A 27254-nucleotide genomic window follows, 5' to 3' on the forward strand; every position below is an offset into this window, starting at 1 on the left:
GTCTCACTTGTAAATTAGAGATAATAATAGAACCTACTGCATAAGATTTTTATAAGGATTGAATGAATGAAAACTTATACAAAACTTAGAATACTACCTCAAGAAATAAATTGTAATGATCATATGGATGATGTCTTCTTATCCCTGTTTATTTCATGCTGATAAGTTTCTGAATCAAGGCTGGTGGGTTCATTAAAATTCTGATCACTCCAACCACAATTGCTCAAAAGTCAAAGTTCGAAGAGCTGTCATCATTGCCTCCATTTATTTAGTTTTGACTCTGCCTTATTTGCTATCCTATAGCTGTTTGTAAAGGCTGGAATTTAGATGGGCTGACTTTCCTCATTCTTTCTGCCAAAGAGAAATGGTCCAAGTCTGACTTTTGTAATTGGCAGGGGCTAGAACCTGGAGGAGAACAACTTTCAGGTTAAGCACTGCCAAAAATATACCCTCAACCATGCAGAAATAATTTGTTCTGTAGAGTGTGTATGTATGTAATTGTGTAATTTGTGTATATATGTATACACATATATATACATATATATATTTGGGTGTGTCCCACATTAGCACTATGCTTTGAAAAAGCAAAAACTCCTTTAAAGAAACCTTGAAACAAATAAATAATAATAATGAAAAAAAAGAAAAAACAAAAACTCCTTTTTTGAGCTGCTATCACAATATATTTTTTGAACTGCTACCAAAAAAAAATTCTCTTCTATACAGAAATTGTTTATTCATGTGTATATTTATGTACATGTCCGACAGTAGCATTATTCCTTTGATAAAACAATTGTTTTCTTTTTTGTGGCTGCTTGAAGGCTTATGTAAACTAGACACATTTGTTTTTAAGATTCATATTTGTAACCCTTACTTCCCCTGATACCCAAAACCTTGTGCCTGATCCTGGGTGTCCAGGGACCCCTACTGCTGAGTTGGGAAATATACCCTGGAGTGTGCTCTTTTTCCCTAACAACCCTCAAACAAATATATGCACACCCCTTTCCGAATGCTCCCTTTCTTTAAAGTGGCATGAAGTCTCCAGAACTTTAGCCTTAATAAAAATCCAAGTGTCTCCTTGAAAGTGACATTATTAACAGTGAGAATTTAAGGCCATATGAGGCCACCATTTCAGATCTCTGAGAATCTGATGAAAGTGATAGAATCTGCCTTCCACTGCCAGATGGACATCTATATCTAATAGACACATACTTTTTGGGGTTCATTAATCTCCTGACTTTGGCCCATGGAGTCCAAGTTCATAAATAAAAAACCTTGAGTTTGGATGATTATTTCTATACTCATAAAATGCTAACTTGTCCATATTATTATCTGTCCAAGGGGACAGACCTTGGTCCTGTTTTCATTTTTAAGATAAAGCATTTCTCATTTTCCCTAGTTAAGTTAGACAAGAAAAAAATTTACTGGATCACAACAGACTTCTGAAATCCATTATCAGACATTAAGAGCTTGCGGCAAAGTTTTGTGAGGTCATTACTTTCCTTAGCATCTCCTGGAGCCAGGGAGGCCAGCAACTTACGGACCCTTTAGAGAGCTTGCCAAGGACAGGAATCAGTCTTTCCATTTCCACCACCTGCTTGAACTGGCCACCTCGTTTTACCTTTTGACCTCCTCTAGCTGGCATGAAGCCAGGGGAAACAGGATAGCTAAGAATGAAAATTTTAACTACACAAGTACATACTTTGTGAAGTAGAGGGGAAACAGAGAATTCTAGTGGCTTTGAGATGCTATCTTATATAGATCATTTTTATCAAGGGAAATCTTTTCCCACAACATACACTTTAAAATTAAACAGTTTATAAAAATCATTAATGTGCTCAAACTAAATATGTGAAGCCATGTAAATTGTGTTGAGTGTTGATAAAATCTTTATTAGGTGACAAACTACAGGATAATTGGTATCTAACATCCCCTGACTGAAACATTGTGTAAGAGCTATGAATACAAATAGAAATTAACCTAATTGCTATCATCTGCTTTTTTAACCTTTTATAGATTAGTATTAATTTCTGCTCTCTTTCAAAATTCTGGTGAGCACTGAGCTAAGGAAATGAAAACAGAGCTAAACAGTATGTATTACACATCATTAGTGGACAACTGATGGAAATAAAAGAGTAATATAATTAGAAATTAAATAGTATCCAAGATTCAGAATAGCAGAACATCTGTGTCTTGTTTGGTAGAAAATTAAAAAAAAATTACTTTATATACCCTATGGCGATTTGGGGAAGGATATAGATCCACATGAACCCATTTTAGAGTTCTTTATCAGAATTAAAAGATTAAAAAGCCTTTAAAAATCTCTAGTTATAATTTTTTATACTTCAGCTCCTATAAGGTGTGTGTGTAAATATATATATAGGCCCTGCCATGGGCGCTTGGGTGGCTCAGTCGGTTAAGCTTCCGACTTCGGCTCAGGCCATGATCTCACAGTTTGTGGGGTCGAACCCCACGTCGAGCCCCATGGTTTGTGGGTTTTGAGCTGTTAGCACAAAGCCTGGAGACTGCTTTGGATTCTGTCTCTCTCTCTCTCTCTCTCTGCCCCTCCCTTGCTCACATTCTGTGTGTCTCTCTATCTCAAAATAAATAAACATTAAAAAAATTTAAAAAATACTTTTAAAATAGGCCCTGCCAAATAAGCCTAAAATTTGCTCAGAATTATAACGCTGGAATGGCATGGTTTATTCTTATTTCTCTTTATCCCCCCAACGGATCCAATCTCTTTGTGTTGTAATCACTTTTCACAGTTCAGTGATTCCTCTGATACTATCTTAAAGCACTGATTCTCAGAAGGGTCGAAATTAAACGGCATTTGCAGAAACCCCAGAGGCAGCACACAGCCAACAGCCTCAGACACGTTGTTGCAGAAGGCAATTATCAAAATAGAACGATGCCTTTATTTCATATGGTTTAGAACTTAGAAAAGAGTGCTTTTATTTATATGTCTGTATTTGGTCTTTCCTGGGTGTCTGCCTGTGTTCCTTTTTTTTCCTCTCTTGGTAGCTACTGCCAAGCAAATGTGGCAATACTGACAGTTGCCACTTTAAGCAGCCTTGCCCTTCCCTTCTGTTCCCCCTCCATGTGTCCCTTTCACTGGGCCAACTATGAGGTGACTACAAAATTGGTAAATATCATTCTAAAAGTTGGAAGAGAGAACACGTACTACCTGCACTAGATGCTTGTATCAGAGCGGTGGAGCCAACATCTGCAGACACAGCCTTTACAAGATGCATACTTGAATCAAGTGAATATGTATTTAAGGTACATTTTTAAAGGAAAAGCACTGTATCATTTTCTGTCCACATTGTATTAAAGTATTTTGCACATAAATAAGCTGCATATGTCTACAACAGGAAATCCCTAGTCATTCTGAATAAAGCCCTGAATTGCTTCTTTACACTTCTTTCAATTTAGGAGCAGAACATTAAGGAAACAGGGCCATTTGCATGTGCTTATAATGGCAGAGTTGGAGGAGTGTCTTAATTATTTTTAATCATGAGAGGAATTATTAAACTAGTTGATTTCAATTTATGCTGAGCTTAGCACAATAGAAAATGAGCTTAGGCTGCAACAAAAAGAAATTGAGTTACCTACATGGATAAATTTCCTGATGCTATGAATTTTTCAAATGAGTTATTAAGAGGCTGAATACATAGAGTACAAAGGAAGAAGGTAGTGACCCTATCTGAAATGAAGGGGGAAATGAGCCCATTTCTTTCTCCTTTTTTTTGACTCACTATCTTTAAAATGGTTTCTCTGAAAGACAGATACCATATGTCTTCACTCTTATGTGGATCCTGAGAAACTTAACAGAAGACCATGGGGGAGGGGAAGGGGGAATAAAAAAGTTAGAGAGGGAGGGAGGCAAACCATAAGAGACTCAAAAACTGAGAATTAACTGAGGGTTGATGGGGGGTGGGAGGGAGGGGAAAGTGGGTGATGGGCATTGAGGAGGGCACCTGTTGGGATGAGCACTGGGTATTGTATGGAAACCAATTTGACAATAAATTTCACATTAAAAAAATAGAAATAAAAAAATAAAATGGTTTCTCTGCAAGAAGTAAGGTGCATTTAATATTCATATCTCAATGACATCAGGTCACTCTTGAGTTTTAATTGATTTCTAGTTGTGATAAAACAGTATACTTTAATTTATAATATGAACTTTATTTTTTAAATCTCCTGAAAAGACAGGCTAATGTGTTTATCAAAAAGAATGACATGTGTGGCTTCACAATGGAAGAGACGTCAGCAGAAAACAGATTCTGAATCACAAGCAAGGTTGATGAATGACACTATATGGCAGCTGCAGTGACTTTGTTTTTTGTGGGCTTTTTTGGGGGGGAGGGTTTTTTTGTGTTTTTTTGGGGGGGGTTTATTGTTGTTTTTATGAGGCTGGTTTAACTTTATAGTGGGATTTTCCTCTATTGACATTTTAACTTTTACAAAACCTATGGAAGTAATTATTCTCATTTTTGGAAATATCTTATTTAATGCCTACGACATATTCCATCACAGGAATATAGTTCTTTTATTTAACCACTATTATTAGACATCGCTTCTAATTGTTCCTTACTGTGAGTAATGTTGCAATGAACATTACTAACAAATCTTTGCCCACATTTAATATTCTTTCATTAGCAATAATACTTTTAACTCCATCTTTGTCTCACGATCTAAAATTGATACTGCTTTATAATTAACTTCGTAAGCCTACATAAGATTATCGAAGAGATATTATGGAATTAAACATGTCACGGAGACTTTTCTTGTTGTATTGATGACTTTTACATTGTTTCATCAATTGTTGTCTCCAGGAAATATCACAGCCGAATAGACTTGAGTTTCTTATCTTGGCAATATCTACTTTAAACAATTTAAGCCGAAATTTGAATAGATAAAACAGATTTAAAGATGATTACACACCTTTCTGTTTATTTTTAATTAAGGTATAGTTGGCACACATTACATTAATTTTAGGTGTACAACATGACAACTCTATATGTTATGCTGTGCTCACCATGAACACCTGTAGCTACCATCTATCACTGTACAATTTTGTTACACTATCAGCGACTATATTCCCTATACTGTACCTTTTATCCCTCTGACTTACTCATTCCATAATGGGAAGCCTATACCTCTCACTTCCCTTCATTGCACGCCTGTTAGAAAGAATTATTTTTAAAAAGAGGATTCACCAAAGAGTTCATTTAATTGTGTTTAAATGTGTTTAAAATATAACCAAATTCATTACACTTTGGTGTACACACACCTTTCTGAAAATAAATCATTGGACTCTAAAGTAGCTCTTTGCAAACCTGCCTGAAGATCCAGGTTACCTGGGAGATGCCTTAACAATACCATTTACTAGGCCCACTAGAGCAGAATGCCCACGAGGTGGTCCTGGAGAATTGATACTTTTAAAATTTGACCAGGTGATTTTGACGATAAGGCAGGTTAGAGAGCTGTAAGGCCAAGGGCACCTTTATCCTATGATGCTCTTCAGGTTTAAAAAGACATCAAACAAAAGAAAGGAGGCATGGAAGAGCCAGGAGACTCTGAATTAAGGCAGCACCGCCTTTGGGCTCGTCTTTTACTTCCAAGAAATCCCAAGGCTCTCCCTGTGTCCTTACTCCCATTCTTTTCTGGACCTTTAAAGGGGACCATGAGGGACTCTGGATCTAGAAGATTGTATAGTCCTTATGGACTGTTTTGCTTCACTATATGGAGAAAATAAAGATTAGTAGAATGTGGGAGTCAGTACCAAAACAAACAAAAAAGGTTTTGTATAAGGCAGCATTTACCAACCTTCCCACTGTTCTGAATTTACATACTAATATGTATTGTAGCTACCACTTAGAAAAACAAACAAAAAAATGGTGCTTGCTATCCTACCTGAGAGAAAATTATTTGCCCCCTCCCTAGAGCTCCTAAAAAAGAGAGGACAGGGGCGCCTGGGTGGCGCAGTCGGTTGAGCGTCCGACTTCAGCCAGGTCACGATCTCGCGGTCCGTGAGTTCGAGCCCCGCGTCAGGCTCTGGGCTGATGGCTCGGAGCCTGGAGCCTGTTTCCGATTCTGTGTCTCCCTCTCTCTCTGCCCCTCCCCCGTTCATGCTCTGTCTCTCTCTGTCCCAAAAATAAATAAAAAAAAAAAACGTTGAAAAAAAAAAATTAAAAAAAAAAAAAAAAAGAGAGAGGACAGTCCCCCTAAATATTTATTAAACCCACTGCATGCACTGAATATGAGAACCCACGAGCACCTATTAAAAGATAGGCATAGAAGTGAGAGATGGCATGATCTGACATCTCACATTCCCTTAATCCCATAGTGAAATCACTTGAAGTGGCTACTCCCTTTCCCCCTCCCGTGCCATGAATATTTGTATGAAAACTGTTATGCTTGGATAACAATAAATACATTCGGTCTCTGCCCTGATGAAACTTACTTTTTAACATGAGAGTGAAGGCAGTGAAACCATCTGCCTCTACCTGTGCATATAAACTCTTGAACAGTGTCAGCAGGAGGGTCAGGGAGAGGGAGGTGGTTCTGTGATTTCGCTGATTCTAACTTAAGAAACAGGTGGTGATGGTAGGACAGCTTCTGAGGAGCCCTGTCTGTGACTGAACAGAGAAAGGGGTGTGATATTAGAAACCAGATGGAAAAAAATGCTTTCTCAAGTCCAAATATTTAGACATGGTGGGAGTGGGGGGTGGGGGGTGGAAAGCAAGAATAGATTCACACATCAGGATAGAGAAGGATCTGGAAACAAAAGTAGGTGAGTAAAGTACAGGGTCCTGGTAGAAACTCTTCAAGGCAATAATCAGAACTTTACCCTTGATCTTGACTGAAATGATACATGGAAACTTTCACAGTGCAAAAACTAGCACCAGCTTTGGCTTTCTTTTTTTTTTTTTTTTTTAAATTTTTTTTTTTAACGTTTTTATTTATTTTTGAGACAGAGAGAGACACAGAGCATGAACAGGGGAGGGGCAGAGAGAGAGGGAGACACAGAATCTGAAGCAGGCTCCAGGCTCTGAGCTGTCAGCACAGAGCCCAACGCGGGGCTCAAACTCACGGACCGTGAGATCATGACCTGAGCCGAAGTCAGATGCTTAACCGACTGAGCCACCCAGGCGCCCCAGCTTTGGCTTTCTTAAGCAATTGGTAACTTACTAGAAGATATCTGAGCCCTCTTCTAGGAGAAGACTGGAAAACCAGCCTTGGAAAACCCCAGAGAATCCAAGGTCTATTGTCCATGCTACATATCAGGGATGGGGGGAGTGAAAAGCCATACCTCAGAGTAACTTCAAACCATCTCACCAACACTTACAGTTCACTACAGCAGGGAAAGAAAGCCCTGGAGGGCCTCATACTGGTGATGAAGTGTTCCAGCCAGAAAATTATGTATAATGCCCACCCACAATCCTTGGAGATAATATCCTCTTACAAGCACAGAGGGGAAAGCCAGATATAGGCATATATTCCATGCCTATGTGGTGGACAGGAAGCAGGGCCCAGGAAATAGGAACTATAGAAACCTTTGTCTTAGATGGTCTCTCTGGGCGCTTCCCAGAGAGGAATGAATAAATGTGGAATGAATAAAGCTGAACAATACTTAAGACTCTTTGTCACTGTCTTTTAACATACATATGTGAAAGAGAAAATGTCTGATTGGTCTAGCTTGGTTCAAGTGCTTACTATTTTACTTTGGTAAGCAGGGCACACTGTGGGCAGTTACAGTGGGTGAAAGCTAAACCAAGAGGGAATCAAGGTGCTAGGAAGCAGCATAGGATACGAATATAAGCTGTTTTCTGGATAGCAGAAATACCTACCTCGGTTGAGAGGTTACCAGGAAGCCTCTCATTTTGGTATTCACCAAATATTTATGGAGCACCTCCTATGTGCTCTTATAAGAACTGTGGACCCAGCAGTGACACAACGGACAGTCTTCCTTCTCACTGAGCTTACACTTTTGATGGTCAAATAACCATGGTTGATGGATTGTTTGGTGGTGTGGAAAATATTCTGAAATTGTGGGAATAGGAAAAGATTATATGGGTAGGAAGCCAATGTGAGACCTCTGGGGACAAAAAAAAAGAAAAAGTTTTTATAAGACTTAAGGGCCTTTGTGTTACTCCAGAAGATTTCAAAATAAAGCTGACTGGCCACTTATTACCAATGCTATAGAGTGATTACATAGACTGCATGAGAGAGGGAGACACAAGACACCCTTTGCTGCTTAGGTCCCTTCCAGCTCAAAAGTTCAGTGACTCAATGATAGCTGCATAAGGCAAAGTTGCCACTGGGAGACAGGGACATGGAATGAGGGAATCGGGCAACATTATCGGGAAGGAGACATTTCCTTCTGGAGACTGAGGACTCCAGAGTTTACCTGGAGTGGGATTCTAAGCTGGAGAACCAGATGAACACTGTCAGTTTATGACCATACTCAGGAGTCCCTACCATCACATCTACTCATCTACTGCTTCTACTTTGTCTTCTGTCCTGGCCCTAAGTGTCCATACTCCTATCGAAGGCCATACTCATGACATGTGCACTAGATCCTTTTCTTGCCAACTCTAGGTCCTCAATCCAGCATTTCTCCCTTCTCCTTCTATTAGTTTTCCTGTCCTTTGTGAGTACTTCCAGTTAGCATTCCCATGGTTAATTTCTCCTTTCATAAACCCTCTTTGTCCCCTGTCTTCCTCCAGCTTCTACTTCATTTCTCTGTCCTCCCTCACCACTAAGCTCTCCTAAAGAGCTGTTCCCCAAGCCTCCTCTTCCCTCCCTCATGACCCCTCTCCAGGCAGGCATCTTCTTCACCACTCGAGCAGCGCTGCCTTTGAGACACTCTCTTCACTTCTAGGACATCTCTCTGCTGATTTGCATCCTACTTTGTTAGCTAACTTTTCTCATTCTCTTGGCTGATCCTCCTGTCTCCAACTTCAAAGTGTTGGCAAACCTCAGAGCTCAGTCCTTGGGTGCCAGCCCTTTTCCATTTACCTTTCTTCACTGGTCATCCCATCAAATCTCATGGCTTAAAAAACCTGTCAATATGTTGATAACTCCCAAATTTGTATTCCCATTGGGACATCTCCCTAAAAATCCAGGCATATATATCCAATAGCCTACTCAAAATCTCCATTTGCAGGTTGTTGCCCCCTCCATATTTTCTCAGAACTGTGCATTTTGGCCAGACTTCTAATTGCAAACATCTGTGATTTTGCCAGAAGACTTTCTCATCTGCAAGAGTCTACATGGCCTAGTTGACCCTTGTATGAAGCTGAGTTAACCCTCTCTTGGAGTGCCCTTCAACCAGTGACTAATGGAGGTTGATAGATAAATGTTCCAGCTCCCTCACCTTAGGGACCTCTGTGCCCCTGCGTAGAGGTATGTTCTGCTTCCCAGGGCTCCCCAGAGAGTCAGCTCCATTTACCCGTGGCATCAACTAGCTTGGTAGTACAATCTACATGCGCCCTTTCCTACACTTGTCACATTTCTCCAATTCCCTACAGTGTTTCCTGGGATTATCTCCCAAATAAATTACTTGCATCAAAATACTTGTCTCAGGGTCTGCTTGTGGGGAAACCCAAGCTAAGGCAGATGCCAAATAGGTATCTCACCTCCAACATGTCCCAAACCACATCCAAGATCTTTATACAAGGCCTTTACCCTCTCTTCTCATGGTCTTGCCTTCCTCTGTAAATGATTGATTCTGCTGGTTGCTGGTCAAACACCTTGACACATGTCTTTCTCTCACACCTTATACCCAACTAGACAGCAGATCTGCCTTCAGAATTCAACCCTTGTTTTTTGTCCACAGGATTTTACTCTCTGGAATAGTATAATAGTCAACATTTTAAAATTGTTTGTCTCCAGACAATTAAATGTACTTCCACAAGGAAAGAAATGTCCATTTGTTTCATTTGCTGTTGTGCTTTCAGTGCCTAGAAGAGAGTCTGGAAACATAGTCAACCTTTGAAAAATTTTTGCTTAATGGGTTGCATAGATGGAAACAAATGGTTAATGAGAAAAGGCTTTGGGGTGAAAGTGTAAAAGGCCACTAACCTAGATTGCTTCAAGATTATGAATGTAGCTGTTTCTCAAACCAAACTTTTTTGTTATTTAAATATTTCTACAATTAGAAAAAACCCCTCTGGGGACTTTAGAAACCCATGGTTTATGCTATAAGAGCTTACCACAGTAGGGTGCTATGTTACAAAAGTGGAGAAAAATTCTAATGAATCATTTTTAATAAGGAAGTCTGCCTCTTCCTACCTCTACCACCCCAACAGTTGTATGTGTTCAGCTCTACACACCTGTTCTCATAGGTATTTTGAGAATACATCTGCAATTGCTAGGACCACTTAGAAGAAGTAAAATTACTCTTGGGGTCAGAAAATGAGCTGGTATCTTGAGCCTGATGATCAGCAAGGGGCAATCAAAGAGGCATGGTGTCATAGAGGTTAGGGTCCTGGGCTCAGAAGTCAGCCTGCTCATTTCAGTCCCAGCTCCGTAGCTCACCAGGGGCACAGCCATGGGCAACGCTACGTGACCTCTGTAATGTCAGCTTCTGCACTTGCAAAATAGTGGTGCCGATCTAATGAGATCATTGTGAGGATTAAGTGGGCTAATACATGCAGAACATGGAGCAGAGTGGCTGAGACAGAGTAAGTCCTGAGTAAGTGTGAAATCGCCTTCTCTGGTTGGGTTTATATGATTAACTTTCATATGTCCCAGACTATACCGTAGCTCCCAAGACATAAGCTGTGCTTTTGCACAGCATTGTTATTATGTTTGTATAATGCTTTCTCTATTTTTTAAATGTTTTCTACATTTAATGTTCAAAATAATACCCCTATAATTGGAAGAGTGTGTATTATCGACTTTAGTAAGGAAGCATAGAAAGTTTTTCTATAATAGCTTATTATAATAAGCCTGGGGACATTGCAGAGGAACATGCTGGGAGGATTTTTGTCACTCTACATTTGCCCACTAGAGATTCTGAATGACTGTCACACGAAACCACTCTTACAAATGGGATGGGGAGGGATTGTGTCCCACAGATTGAGTACACCCTGTTCAGTGGTATTTCACACAGTGTGTGCAACAAATAAACATTTTCTCTCAACTCACACTGCCCTCCCCAGAACAAATGGGAATGTCATCTCTCTAGGTTTTGCCACATCCTATTTGTTCCCTTCAGATCATTGTAATCACTGAGGCTCACCAGTGCTGTGCCCACAGCCAACTTCAGACAAGTTGATGCTTTGAATACAAGCCCACAGAGGGCTGCAGTGCTGGCTTCTGTTGTTTATCCAGCCTTGTCTTTCTCTGCCTCAAGATATCCAAAGTGGGTGAAATGAGGGGCAGAGTTGAGAACAAGTCACACGAATGAATGGTTCCAGGCCTCTCCAGAGGGACATTATAAAGGATAATAGAGCCATTGCCACCAACATAGGCACAGAGCCTGGCTCTTTGCTATCCCAGGAAAGAAAGTGGCCAAACTGGGGAGAAACTCACTTTAAGGAATTAAGGAAGGAAAACCTTGAGGAGGTAGGCATAATCATTATGCACAGGAAGCATCAAAGGGTGAAGGAAAATGAAGCTGGTTTTTCTCTAGAAATTCCTCTATCGCACCAGTTTGAGAAACACAGGTCTGGACTGGTAAAGGGAGTTGGAATGACGTGGAAGAGAATATAGAAGAGTATGTAGGTTATGATTAATCATCATCAGTAATGCATAGGCATGATTTATAGATGAGAGGTAGAACTCTTGGGCTGCCCAATATACTATATACCTATTAAATATGAAGATCATAGTTTTTTGTGGTCCAGTAGAGAAAGATTTCTTCACAGCATAGCTATGTCTCCAAAGACTTTGCCACTTGACCATAAGTGGAATATCCCCCAAGAATGTAAGCTCCTTGGAAGCAAGGCTCCATCCACTGTATATCCCAGCACTGAGCACAATGCCTGACACCTAGTAAGTGATTGTTCCATGTTTGTCGAATCAATAAAGGAATGCATGTTAGAGCGAGCTGGAGGCTTAAGCAAAATATATAATAATATACTAAATAATGGGAATAGAATGGAAGACATGTTTCATTATAATAAATTCTACATCTCCATCCAATTATTTTTCCCTAACCTGGCACTTGTGGCATTGTTTTGTTTCCATTGTGATAATGGGAAACTATGTTAATATGCAGATAGTAGAAATGAAAAGACCTAGTCTGGTCCACTCAGATCCAGTCCAGCCACCCAATTTGGGGAAAGGTTGTTAATTTCTCTAAGGACTGGTTTCCTTGTTTATTTTATTTTTTTTTTAAATTTTTTTAACGTTTATTTTTGAGACAGAGAGAGACAGAGTATGAACAGGGGAGGGGCAGAGAGAGAGAGGGAGACACAGAATCCAAAACAGGCTCCAGGCTCCGAGCTGTCGGCACAGAGCCCGACACGGGGCTCGAACCCACGGACCGTGAGATCATGACCTGAGCCGAAGTCGGACGCTCAACCGACCAAGCCACCCAGGCGCCCCATCCTTGTTTATTAAAGAAGGATTGTAGCACCTGCCAGAGAACCTCCTATCTCAGGCACTGGTGACTAGTTCACAAAGCCTTGGGAACTATGAACACCCCTTTGCAAATGTGTAACTATTATAACAGCCTTCATATAGTGCTTTTATTTTTTCGAAAACAGGAATTTACTATACAATCTGGTAATATTTTGAAGGAGTTGTATTAAGAACAGCAGCTCAATGCTCTTCTGTATAGATGAGCAAGTGTGCAAGTACTTAAGGCTGAGTAACTTGCTCACAGTTAAGAAGTAGGAAGGAGCAGAGCACATTTTAAACCCAGGTAGTCGGCTCACTGAACCATGACACTCAGGGCCACTACTTTTTTATGAAGACATCTATTTTGTTAAGGAATCATAAATTTACATAGATTTCCTTGTTCTGTTTCTCCTTCCTCATAGTTAACAGTTTTCACTGGATAAAGTACCAGGCTGCCCAGAACCTGCCTTAATGGCAACTTAGAAGAATGCAATTATTCATAAATGTGTCCTCACAGCTCACCTAGTTAGAAGAATTCTTGAGTTTTCCTGGAGCTCCACAAGGGCTGTGGCTGGGGACCTTCATTTTAGCAGGCTTCTGATGCTGAGGAGCCCTCAGTCTCTGGAAATCCTGTCTATTGTGCTGAATTGAACAAATTAGAAAATCAAAAGCTTTTCTTCACATTTCTATCATAACTAGCCTCCCTTAGCATGTAGATTGAAAGCTGGGGAGGTTTCCAACACTCCTAACATATAACCATTGGAATGTTCTGAATTATCACCTTCTTGTTCATATATCCATTGGTGGAATTTTGCTAGAAAACCTAAAATAAATCCTTGCCATGCTAGTTAGAGAGAGAATGTTTGGTAAATGGGGCCAGCTCACGCCTAGCTCAGTAAAAACGCTGTGGATTGCTCAGCTTAGAAAGGAAGCTAGGGGGAGGCAACAGTATATTATTTTTATTTTAGAACTTTCCCAAATTCCATAGAACAAGTTTAAACCAGTGAAACTAAATCTCCAAATTAAATTGTGCGAAACATGCTTTCCACAGTGACAGGTGGAGAGATTAGACAACTTCCTTCATGTCCATTTTCATTACTAGTGTTTTTACAAATGACTCATTTCTAACAGTGATTTTGGCAAAAATCACAGGGATTCTGGAAACTGTTTTTACATTTTCATCAATATATATTAGAATTATGGCAATCTCAGTGGACTCCAACCTGGGTTCAGTGTCAGAATTTTTGGGTTCTTAGAAGGTCCTCAGATTTATTGGACTAAATAAGCAATCTGTTTGTATATGTTATTTGCACACCCTAGTGAAACTTAATAGATTTTAAAACACCACAATATACAAATGCTCTCATGACAGATTTAAATAAAAACAAGGTAATATCTTAGGAAATATTAATGAAAACAATGCTGAATAGTCCATTCTGTTTATCAGATGAAGATCTCATAGATATTACTTAAAGTTTTCTTGCCCCAGTGTCTTGTCTCCCCTCTTCCTCTGGCCTCAGTGGTTGTGACTGTTTGAAATTCTTCTGCACCCACTCCCAACCTCTACTAACTTAAATTGCTAGGCCATGCAAGAAAACAAGAATAGGATGGATAATGGGGTTTATAAATTGAAAAATTCTGCACTAATTAAAGTTGCCATTAATAAGTGAATCATATCATTATGTCCTCTATGTTTCCATAAGTGTGGGATCAGAAGTCAAAGCGAGCAGAAGAACTTTACCGTTAAAGTTAAAACCATGTAGCTTTTTTTACATGGCCCTCAGGAGGGGCATGCAAGTGTTTTCCTTTCAGATCAGCCCTTCATGTATTTCCATTTTTTAAGTTAGTCATCAACATAAAAAGAAGGGAGAGTTCACTCAAAAACAGATTCACATCCTTTCTTGAAATATTAGAAAACCCACTTATAGCATGGCTCCCTGATGGTCTAGACGAGCCACCTATCATGAGCTTGAGCTGGGTGGGCCCTGCCCCATTCAGATGCCGTCTGTATGTACCTTCAGTCAGCTGGGCCTACGCTTCCTGCAGAAAATGTTATTCACCCAGGGAAAGCGAGGCTCCTGTTTTCAGTCCTGATTATGCTTTTACGGTTTTATATTCCTGTGACTGTTTCACAGGAATGTGCTTATTCCTTTTCTGGTGAGTCACATATTACTCATATGACACATATTTCCAAGACTTGTCTGGTTCAGACCTGGCTCTGTTTACATAACACAATTAAAAATTGCTATTTTTAAGGGTTAATTTGGTTAGCTCCTATTGGATTTACTGCTCTGCAGAGTCTTCTCTTGTCAGAATAACACAATAATAAAGACACCTTGCACCATTCACTTGCACACCAATAGTGACTTCCTATGATGTTATGAAAATTGGGAAAATGAATGCACCATGCTTAGCGCAGTGTCTGCAACATATCATAAGTAATAACATCACTGGCATTAAATGTGTCTGCCTATATTGAACACATGAACTGGGCGAAATCTGATGAAAATCATCCAATTTGAAATTTTGATAATTTTGGTTTCTTGACTTGGTTTTCTCCAAGTATCCCCCTATCAGAAGCTCCACAAAAGTAATTGCTATTTATTCAACCAATCAAAAATTATTTACTGACTATTAGGGAATGCTCTAGCTATGAGGGGAGCTGTATTAACCAACAGGCAACCTCTTGTCCTGGAGGTTTTTACACTTTAGCTGGGAGATAGACAGTAAACTGATAGAGCTACGTATTAATTCACATAGAGATAAAAGCCAGTAAGAAAAGTACAAAGGGGCACCTGGCTGGTTCAGTCAGTAGAGTGTGCGACTCTTGATCTCAGGGTCATGAGTTTGATCCCCACATTGGGTGTAGAGAATACTTTAAAAAAAAAAAAAGTAGAACAGAGTCAGGGCTAGAGTAAGGGATGGGGTTGGCTGGAGGTGCTATTTTAGTTAAAATGTTTAAAATATATTTATTCTCATGTTTATTTGAGACTTCCTTTTTGCAGAAGCATTTTTGTAAACATGGGACATGTCATGATAGCAGAATTTAATGAACATAGCTTGAAAGTAGAGGAGGAAATGTTTTGTGGTGGTGCTGAGTTGCAGGGAAGAGCCAAGGTCAAAGAAAGACCAACTGAAGATTCAAGAAAATGGGCTGATTGATGGTTAAAGAAGTTCTGGAGGAAATGAATGACCCCAGAGGGCAGGCAAAGAGATAAGCGTTGGACAGCCTGAGAAAACCCAAATACCCCAGTTTACCCTTTTCTGTGGGGACAAAGAGAAGTCAGCACTTTTTCCAACTGTGCATAAAATGTTAACCCCCTGAGTCAAGGGAGGCTCATTATTTTTCAATACTGACTCTCTTTTAGGGTATTACTATATTCATGTGGTTGTTACCCCAAAATATACTTATTTCATTTCCTATGACTCACACGTTACTCAAAAGCCATTCGTTTCCTGTTAACTTTGAGACTGCAGAGTCTCTTGAGGATATTTCTTGAACAGTTGTGTTAACCCCACAAAGGCACAGCCCACATCATCCCTACAGCCCCGGGAATAGGTGCCATTTCCGAACTGGCTTTACTCAGTTCTGTTCTGGTCAGTTCAGCAAACAGGTCTCGGTGTTGTGCTAAGTGAAGGAGGAGCAGAGGGGAATAGGCTACCTGTCCTTGGAGATTAACTACAACAAGACTGATCTTCCCTGCAAGAGCCCCACCATGTCTGTTGTGGGGAGGACCCAGGCGTTTTCAGTGGGGCCTTGTTGATGGCACTCAATGATGGAGCTGAAAAGCTTACTGTCTAGTGTGGCCAGGCTTGGGATTGGGACCTGGGGCAAACTGCAAAGGAAGGGTCCCGTTAAAGTTCACACCTCTGGCTCAGCTACAGCCAATTGTTAGCACGCAGAAATGAGGGGGTAGTTTTGCCAACGCATCTGATTTATTTCATTTCATTTTTATTTTAAAGAGAGCATGTGAGCAGGGGAGAGGGGCAGAGGGAAGGAAAAGGGGAGAGAGAGAATCTTAAGCAGGCTCCACTCTCAGCACAGAGCCCAATGTGGGGTTCAGTCCCACGACCCTGAGATCATGACCTGAGCCAAAATTGAGAGTCAGACGCTCAACTGACTGAGCCACCAAGCATCTGACTTTTTTAAGAAGAAACAGAAATATGACTTTTTATGCAAAATCTCTTTATTTGTGAACATTAGCAGTAAGAATTTTTAACAAATTGTTTTTAAACCTGAATGAATGTTTTAATGAAGGAAGACATAGAATCCATTAATGAGCATTGTGACTTTGAACAAGTCATTTTTTCCTGTATGGATTTGTTACCTCGGAAAAATTGAGTTCCATGGTCTGTGAGACACCTTCCAGTCCTAAGATTCCATGTTTGTCACTTGGAGACCACAGCTGAGTTGCTGATATGACAAGGTCAGTAGGTTATGGGACTGTGCCCACCTTACTCATGTAGGTCCCTTTAGTGCAGAACCAGAGCATGGAGCACTCTTGCCTTTCTGGACCATTAGCGAATATACCAGTAGGGAGCAGATACTTTCAACATCCAACAGACATTTACTGAGGGCTTGCTCTGTGCCAAGCCCCATGCCAGGAACCAACATTCGGCTTCTTTATATGGATAAAGAGATTTATTCTTTCCAACTCTGAAATGCAGGGCTCTTAGCCCAGTACTGGGCTCAGAATTACAGCTCAATAATTGTTAGCTTTCTTTTCCACCTTCCCTGAGGCTGTCCCCGTAGAACTCTATTTGCTTGACTTTTTCCCTCAGCCTAGGATACGCTCCTGTTTAGAAATTTTAAGTACCCTCAGAAGTCAGCTCAAGCCTGCCCTCTTTCATTTCTGCCTATAGACTCTGAACTCTGGTCCTCCTTCTTCATTTAACAAATATTTATTGAGCATCTACTATATTCCTGGTCTTGTTCTACCCATGAACAAGACAGACACAGCTGTGCTTGTACCAAGTGAAATTCTGTGGGATTTGGGAGGGAAGGAAGAAACAAACTAGGAACTAGCAAATCCGAAATTTATCAAATAGTGCGACATAGAAAATAATGGTGACATGAGGGTTATTTCAGGCCTATGTTAGATTGAGTGGCCAGAAAGGGCCCATGTGAGAGGATGCTATTTATTCTTTGACCTCACTGATAAGAAGGAACTAGCCTTGGAAGACCTGGCAGAAGGGAGCATTCCAGGCAGAGGAAACAGCAACTGGAAAGACCCTGGGGCAGGAATAAAATTAGCATTTGGAGGAATATTAAAGAAGCTTGTGTGGCTGGAGCATACATTGGAGGGAAGAGGTAATAGGTGATATCAGTATAGATTTTTAAAAATTATTTTATGCATGCAAGTTTTCTTTTCACCCAATTAGAGTATAATTTCTTTAAGAGAATTGGACCAATCTCTTTTTTGTCTTCTGTTTAGTTGATATTTAGTTAACTGATATGGCAAAGTAGAGTTAACATTTCAGTGTGGTTTGATTTAGGAATATTCAGAATGGGTGTGTCTAATAGCCTAGGAGGTTTGCAGGGGTGTGTTCTTGTCCAGCTGCTATTTGAGCAGTGCACGTGTGAGGACAAATGATCTTCCCTTTCTTCCCAGCTCATCCATGTGCTGTTTTGACTGCATGTCGCTTCTGAGCCAGAAGCCAACAGACCTCCATCTGGTTTAGGAGATAAAGAAGCAGGGATGTTTCTACAAGTCTTTGTAATTAAACCACCACCACCACAAGATGGCCTTTCTCCACCAAGTCTGGCACTTTGATGAGAGAAGGCGTACCTATTCCCATCTCTGATAACTGCTTCTTCCCAGCCCCCTTCGTCTTCTGCTGCCTGAGAGATTAAAGATGGTTGGAATGCAGGCTGGAGTAGTTCAGTGTTCTCACCCCTTCAAAGAAAGCACATGACACACTCCAGTCCTCTGCATAGCAGCAGACCATCATGTGACTTGCGCCACTTGATCCTTTGAGTTCCAGAGTTGAGGAAAAGGACATTGCAGATAGAACAATGTGTGCAGATATTTAGTTCTACCCTCTTTTTGAATTTCTAGGGGAAGAATACGTTCAGCAGAAAGGAGCTAGCTTCAATAATTTCATTTCTACACGTTTTAGGTATTGGGCATTACTTATGTTAGGATCTGGGATGCAACATGATCAGACTGCCCATCCATCTGGGGTAGGCATCGTGGTCCCTGAGTCTAGAGTTGCTTCTTAATAACTTGTCACATTGATTTATCAAATTGTTCTGTCTCATGCACTTTTGTTGATGAATGCATTTTTAGTTCCTCATATTAAACTATCATTTACTCTTCTCTTTAATATATCCAAATCATGCATAATTTCTTCCAAAGAATAATTTTCTGGAATACAGCTAGTGTTTCCCCGTTCATAAAAGAGAACCACTTTTCTTTAAATTATCCACATTTAACATGGCTCATATAATATATAAGCATATGTATGTTTGTGTGTGTGTGTGTGTGCACATGCATGGGTGCATGTTGATTACAAAAGCCGGGCTTAGAAAAAGCATTTTAGCTTCTTCCTTTCACTTGTGAAGGTTAGTCTTCCACTCATACGTCAGACCCAGAATTAGAGCTTTACAATTAGAGTTGAATAACCGTTGGAAGATTCCTAGAAACCTAGATCATTGTGTGCATGTGTATGTGTGCGCACATGCATATTAACTCTCTATGTAAGGGTTTTCCTCGTTTTCTTTTTAATGTTTATTTCTCTTTGAGAGAGAGGGAGACAGAGGATCTGAAGTGGGTTCAGCACTGACAGAGCCTGATGCAGAGCTCAAACTCACAAACAGCAAGATCATGATATGAGCCGAAGTCAGCTGCTTAACTGATTGATCCACCCAGGCACCCCTATACTGTAAGATTTTTAAATAAATTGGACACATTGATTTCTGCCTAAGAAAACACAATTTAGAAAACTGCTAAATGCTGGACTGTGCAGCAGACCCAACTCCTATTTCTCTTATTTACTATTCTGATAGTTTAGAGAATATTTTATTTTTTTTTTATTTTTTATTTTTTTTTATTTTTTTAAATTTTTTTTTTCTTCAACGTTTTTTATTTATTTTTGGGACAGAGAGAGACAGAGCATGAACGGGGGAGGGTCAGAGAGAGAGGGAGACACAGAATCGGAAACAGGCTCCAGGCTCCGAGCCATCAGCCCAGAGCCTGACGCGGGGCTCGAACTCACGGACCGCGAGATCGTGACCTGGCTGAAGTCGGACGCTTAACCGACTGCGCCACCCAGGCGCCCCTAGAGAATATTTTAAAGAGTTGGCATATTTGTTAGTGTTTTCCCTTTACTTGCAAGTGTTAAACAGGTTAGTGTTCAAAAGGCAGAGGAAACTACCTGTAGAAGTTATTCCAGCCTTCTAAATCATTTCTAGGAGTGTGTATGGATGTCATAATTTGTGGACACCCCTGGAGTGATGTGTTGATGTCAAGGAAGCACAATTGTAAGCTCACCATCTTTAAAGATTTTGTTCTTAGGCTATTCAAAGTCCCCAGAGTTCATTATGTTTTCCAAATCACAAGACTTGATTATGCACAACAGCAGAAACATAGTCAATTTCATCTAGCTAAGAATGTTTACACTCAATGGAGCCCTTCAGAGAAGGGAGGAAAAAAGTGATCATCATTTCATAATCAGTTTTGAATTTTGCATGCTTCATGTTTATGTATTAAACAGCATATGACACAATGCAGAAATATCTTGCTGTTCTGTTTCTTCAGGCTACACTGAACACAGCCTTGGAAGTCCAGAAATAATCTGGCTTTCCTAATGCAACTCAGGCTCATAAAACCAGGGTGTCTTTGTTGTTAATGAACAGCATCTTTTATAATCCGTTAGCTATGAAGTATGCAAGCATTGGGAATGCGTATATATGAAGGGCTGATGGCAATATGTTACCACACATCATTTGTTCTCTTGTATCTTTGCTGAGGGGACCCCGTTTTTATTCTACCTGCCTCATTTGCACATAAAGCCATTTGCAAAAGAAAGGAAGGAGGGAGGGTGTGTTGAGTCCATCGATGTCATTTCTCATGGAACACGAGGCTTTGAGGAAGTGCAGGAGCAGGGTTGAGCGGCAAGGCTTGTATAGATGAAGGCAGGAAACTGTGAACTCAATGGGAGGCAAAAGTCTGCCAGACATCCAGTTAGAGAAGAATTTGTATCCTTTCTGTTGGGGATAAAGCAAGCCCCCTGAGAGTTTGGTGAATTGGTCATTCTCACCATAGACTACCCTGTTTTATAAAAGTAACCACCAAGGTAGCTCTTGTGTGTCCTTGTCTAGATTGGGTATTACTGGATTTTGGATGGTAGAGGCCTGAGGCTCTGGGAATGGAGAGAAATGGGATCACTTGGCATCTCTCTACCCTACCACATTGAGTTCCTGACCCCCTGGCCCCATAGGAGCCATCCAAAACCAGGCTCCCTCCAAAGTCAAGGGTCTTCTGTCTAATCTGGTCTCTCAACTTTTCTTTTATCCTCTATCTTGTCTGTTTCTCTGCTCATGAAGGAGGGTAGAATGTGCCCTGATGAAGATATGGAAATGTTGAATACAGCCAATCCAGATTACTTTACTGTTTAAAAGCTCCCTTGTAGATTAGATCATTTGCCCTCTTACAGGCTCAATGAGCTGCTTTTTCCATGTGTTCCTGTGAACAATGCCTATGTCATGGTCTCAGCTTGAAAGAAGGGGCAAACAAGGAAAAGAGAGAGCACACTTTGTTACTACAAGTTTTCAGGAGTCATATCAATGATGTAAATGCTGTTATCATCTTTTTTTTTCCTTTTTGAAAACATTTTATGTTTTTGTTCAATATTGAAGAGAGAAAATTATGCAGAAAATAGGTTGTAGTGCTCAATGTTTTGTGTGTGATTCATAGGATAGAGAATAGTGTTAATATTTTAAATTATTGCTCAAAAAGATACTGCTGTTTTCTGTCACACAAAGCTAATGGGTGAATGCATTCTGCTGGATGGCAGGGAGTTTCTGCTATTTTCCAATCTCAAAGATCAGACAGCATGCTAGGTATACACGATACTTTCAAAAATGCATCAGAGGGCTATAACCTCCAAACCCCTGGCTCTAGATTAGGGGCTAGCAAGTTTTCTTTCTCAAAATGGGCAGATAGCATTTTCGGTTTTGTTGCCCATACAGTCTCCCACATATTCCAATAAAACTTTGTTTGTGAACACTGATGTTGGAACTGCAGGTTACCTCCATGCGTCATGGAATATTATTATCCTTTTAATTTATTTCACCCGAAATGTAAAACCCAGTGTGAGCTCAGTGGCCATACAAAAACAGGTAGCAGGTCAGTCTGGGTGTTCATGATGTAGTTTGAAGAACCCTTTTCTTATCTATCCTGGGATGTTAGTGACATCTCAAGACAAACCAATCTTCACAATGAAGTTGGTATGTGGTGGCCCACTTTCAGGATGGAGTCATGGGAGAAGGCAACTCTGCAGACATTTGCTGAATCTTGAAAGGATCTGTGAAGCACCCAGGGTTTCAGGAACTTCTAGCAGAGCCACAAAAAATTCTTCCCCTTGCTTGAAACGGTCCTGACACTGGAGACTATCTCTGAATTCCATTGAATATGCAGATGCTACCAACCTCTCCGTGGTTCCTCTCTGCCTCTTCCCACCTTCCTGAAGTATCTGTTGGGCACATTCTGTTTGGAGCCCTTGGAGAGAGGTTGGGGGACACAAAGAGGCAAGCAACACATGAGTATTCACAGCCTGCGGAAGAGTTGGAGAGCTGTGTGGAGAATCTCACCCAGGTGAGCGGCCTGTTGGAAGGGATGTGTAGCCATCCACACTGCCCACCCAGACTTCATCCTCTGCTCACAGAATTTTGAGAACCAGTTCCAGCTGGATGACTCATGATTCAGGGTGGGTTGACACTGAACCGTTGGTTCCTAGTCAGGAACTTGGGTTGGTGGGAAAGACCATAACTTCTAGACTATTCTGTATTTTAAAGATCCATCCAGAAAAGTATTACCAGACTCTGCTTTGAGCTGGTAACTGTTCTTTCTACAACCTGGTACAAGTTTCTGTCCCTTTGTCTGAGCCCCCAAATGCTGAATACCAGAAGCAATGCTCATGCCATCATTCTTCATGAGCATTGCCTTTGTAGAGCAGTATTCATGCACCATGAAAATCACAAGTTAAATCTCATTTTGAAAATTAAATCCCTGTGTAAATACCTTAAATCTTTAAGCTTGTTATAGGAATCCCATCATGAATTCTAGGCACAGCAGTATCTTTCACAGTGTGCCATCACAGAACTACTCTTGGGTTTCCATTTCTTCATCTTTGAAATGATGGGGTTTGATTAAATGATCTCTGAGATTATGCAATTTATTCTACTGTTTATCTTTTATGTCAAAATATATTTTTAAATATTGGATTTCCTTGAGGTAGGGCACAGTTGTTCTCATAAGATGTGGTAAAAGATGGTAACATAACATACCCCATTATGAAACATTTACTATTTTCAGCAGACCCTCCAGACCACCAGTTCAGGCTATACCAGCCTCCCACGTCAGCCCACATGCACCATTTAGGGATGTTAGCTTCTATCCATGCTTCTCCTTTCACAGCTGCAGTATCTGTGAGATGAGCGGCGTTAGTTTGGGAAACAAAATGTACTGGCCAGGGTTGGGTTGCAAGACACAATTGTGGGAATTATTACTCTTCTTACTTAGTATAATTATAGAGCGTTTTTCTCTGAAGAGTTCCACAGAAAGGTTGATCCGTTGGGATTATTTATCCTAGAGAAGAGAAGAGCAGAGGGGAAGGGATAACTCAGTAACAGTCTGGAATGTTTGGAAGGCAATAGCCAACTGTTCTGTCTTCTCACTGAAGACAGAAGATGAAGAAACCGGTGGGAGAGGTCTAAATGAGACGTGAGGAATAGTGCCTTGCCACTAAGCATGATTAAACACCAATGTGAGTTCCTTCTGGACAGGTCTGGGTAGACTGGGGGCTTGGATGTCCTGCCTGGACCCAGACACCTCGCTCTCTGATTTACATTGCAGACACCTGGAACAGCCTGTAGGATCCAGGGGACAGATTCACAGGTCTGGACTCCTAGGCCGCCAGCATTCTGATAGATAGGGTGGGGTTAACGCAGACATAATAGCCTGGAACAGGACAAGAAACACAATAAATGTTATCAGAAAGATGTCTGCAGCTCGAGAGGAAAGAGCTGGGCTTGGGTTTGATGGACTTTGCCCCACCTGGGCAATGCTTGGCCTGGGGATGGTGAAGATTTCTTATGCCAGCCTCACCATCTCCACAGCATCAGCAGATGGGACCTTTCTCCCACATGTTAGATGCCCAGCCTGTATGTGGTGACTGTATAAATGAATGAATGCAGGAGAGAGGGAATAAAGAGATGTACAGTCAGTAGTGAACGAACTCTTCTGGGCATTTCAGAGCCATGCCTGGTCCTTCCCCGACTGTTACTCCTCTCTTGGGTGCCATGTGCCCCCCTTGGGTATCACACTCCCTTGGGAATCACTAGCACTGTGGTCAGCAGAGCAGGCTCTAGGGCAGAGGCCCAAATTCAAATGCCTCTGGGTAGCTCAGCACCCAAGGAGTGAAGCAGACCAAGCGAAGTAAGACAGTTGGGAATACTCAGGGCTGAGGTGGAAAGCCGTCAGTCAACACCAGGAAACTGGCCTAAGGGAAACAGTCCCAGAGTTGCCAGATCCTTGATTTTTTTTAAAAACAAGAACTCTAGATTTTGATATGAAATTACTCAATCTTTAAATGTTGGCAACTAAAAATATTTTTAAAAACACTGTGAGGGCCAAGAAAACGTGTGTTTGTTATCTACCACCAGTGTGACCTTTCCTTTAGAATAATGTAGAATTAGATTCACAGCTTGACTATTTAGTTGCTGTTGACCTTGGCAAGTTATTTAACATTTCTGAACTCTAGTTTCTCTCTCACGAATGTAGAAAGATTTCTTCATAGCCTAGCTCTGAGGACTAAAAGAACATATGTAAGAAATTAACATAGTACCTTGCATGCAGAGTATTTAATAATTATTAAATAATAATAATAATAATAATAATAATAATAATGGCTATGATTATATTATTAGATTGAACCATACGAAAGTCCTGGAATACATATGGATTTGACCTATAAAGATGGCAATTTCATGTGGTTCAACATAATACTAATATAAAATCCTACCCCATATACATTTTTATTATTTTGCCATCATTAAGTTTACCTACTTACTCCCTAAACACATAATTATGATCCCCCTTCTCCTACACTCTTCTCCACAGCACCTATCCTGTTTATCATACCCAATAACTCATTTATTATATTTATGACCTGTATAGTCTACCCCACCTCTGCTGGTATATAAGCTTCACTTAAGGCAGAGATTTTCTGTAATTTATTCATTGTCTTTTTACCCACCTCAGCCCAGTACCGAGAATTATGTAGTAGGCTCTCTGTAAATATGTGTTGAATGAGTAGGCTTGTACACTGGCCTTCCCAAAGTTGAGTTTAGTCTCCTACAGACACTTTCCTCAGCCCTTACAGGTTTGAGGAAACTATTGATTAGAACTGTTCCAAATAAAACATAAATGATGATGATCATCTTATGGTGAAGGGTTTTTGGGGCCTTTGACTCGAGCTCAAGTATAATGTAAGACTAGTGAAAAGTTGCGTAAGTATTGCCGACCCCAAATCTGAAAAACTGAATTCAATTAGTAAAATTAAAAATACCTAAATTGGAAAAAAAAATGACCAGAAGTCTTCAATGAGGTTTTGTTCTGCTTTGTTTTTCTGGTCAAATACATGAGCATTTTATATGATGCCACATTTTTAAAAAGATGGAATGCATTTGCCCTTGGATAAAAGGAAATTCAGTTATCTCAAGATAACTCTCCTTGGCAGTACAGTATGCTTTCACTGTGTGTGTGTGTGTGTGTGTGTGTGTGTGTGTGTGTGTGTGCGTGCGCGCGTGCGCACGCGCATGCATACATATATTCAGTAGTAAAACTATTGCAGCAAAAGGAGTTAAAATCATAAAAGGCAGTCTTGACTGGATTCCAGAGACAGGGGAAAATGGCGGTATTGTCTTTAGGAGGAATGTCAGAGTAGCCCGCATACAGAGGAAAGTGCTGATAAGCAGAATGACAAAAGCCAGTTTCATGAGTGATTCCCAGCAGCTAGGGTACACTCCCAGCTGATTGCCTTGCTATTTTCGGTATTCCACATATCATGACTAAATACACAAAGCTTGTCTGGAGGCCACAAATATGGTAAGTCAGTGGGTAATTCTGGGAGCTACTCTATCGTTTGTAAGGGCCAAGGCACCTTCCATGCTCTTGTCTGCCCTGCCCACTCCCTAGTTCACTAGCTAAGAAAATTTTGAGCAGCTCCTACCTTTTTACCAGGAGATAGGGAAAACCTTTACATTTCCCAAGGCAGATATTTTTAGACTCAATGCTCAGTCCAAAGTGTTAACTAATTGAGTTATCAAGTTTCATACTTGGCCACAGAGAATGGCAGTGGAGGAGGGAGAGAGCTTCCCAGAACAAGTAAGCCTTTACAGTTTCCGAATGAAATGTGTTTTCCTTATAGAAATGCTGCTTGGGCCTGAATAGTTGCGTCTTTTACAAAATGTGTGTTGCCAGATAGGAAGGAGGCTAGCCTATGTGCATCATGGATCGCCTGAGTTCAGTATGTGTAGGACAATGGGCTGTCCTTTCTTTCTGTTTTGCTCGGATCCGGACTCTAGGTACGTTTTGTCTCTGATGTAATTTGGAGTGTGCTGGGCTCAGGCATGTCTGAAGAAGATGCTTAATGAAATGCAAAAAGAATTTGAGGAGTTTGGGGTCCTGGAAGGGCATAGTGGACCCAAGAATGTAAGGTTTAAATGTTCACACTTTTCTCAAGAGAACTGTGAGAGCTTTAAAACTCAGCTTTGTCTGGTTTATTAATTTACAAGGGGAAGTATGGAATCTTACTGTTGGGAAGGAAAACATTGTAGAGTTAAAGTTTGTTTTTAGAACTCATATAAGTGGCAGATGGGGGATGGGATGTATTTGGAAGTTGGAAAATGTAATTTTGTTTTTGTTTCACTAGAATTGCACATAATATAAGTATATCATCTCATTTAATAATGTTAAAGAATTAGCATAGTAAGCCATTGTCCCCTTAAGGGATACTGGATGGATATTTGCTTGATGTGTGTAAAATTTTGAATGTTTGATTCTGAGGGATTCATAAAATAAGATTTTGATTATGGCACAGTTTAAGGTTTCATGTAATCTCTCTACCCGTGTCTTTTCATTTAGCACCAATTTATCTACTTATGAGAACACACATATGTTCATATATGTACTTTGCTATTAATACAACATATTAAATCCTGAGCACCAGATGAACATTTTGTATGCAATACTTAGAATGCCCAGAAGAAGACATCATAAAAATGAGGACATTGGTGCTAGTTCTCACATCAGGCAGGCAGACATGCTAATGGTTTTGAGAAAAGAACTGTCATTTCATAGTGTTACAGAAAGCAATTCAGATAACTCTCACAATTTTGAACTTTATTTTAAATGGATTCAGTTTTAATCTTTGTATTCTTAGAAATAGGTTCA

At 40.4% G+C, this 27254-nt stretch overlaps 1 protein-coding gene across 32 annotated transcripts in view; it reads left to right on the plus strand.

Moving 5' to 3' along the window:
• ANK3 (ankyrin 3) overlaps positions 1 to 27254 on the plus strand; it is a 687918-nt gene that overhangs the window by 409487 nt on the left and 251177 nt on the right. The window contains exon 1 of one of the 32 annotated variants that reach the window (XM_060642723.3): positions 25793 to 25907. The exons of 29 other annotated variants lie outside the window; for them this stretch is intronic. In XM_060642723.3, the coding sequence (XP_060498706.2) occupies positions 25905 to 25907 (3 nt within the window). In that variant the 5' untranslated portion in view covers positions 25793 to 25904. 2 more of the 32 variants (XM_060642720.3, XM_060642716.3) reach the window with 2 other exon arrangements.

The sequence above is a fragment of the Panthera onca genome, chromosome D2 (genome assembly GCF_046562875.1).
Source record: "Panthera onca isolate mPanOnc1 chromosome D2, mPanOnc1 haplotype 2, whole genome shotgun sequence".
NCBI classification, from domain to species: domain Eukaryota; kingdom Metazoa; phylum Chordata; class Mammalia; order Carnivora; family Felidae; genus Panthera; species Panthera onca.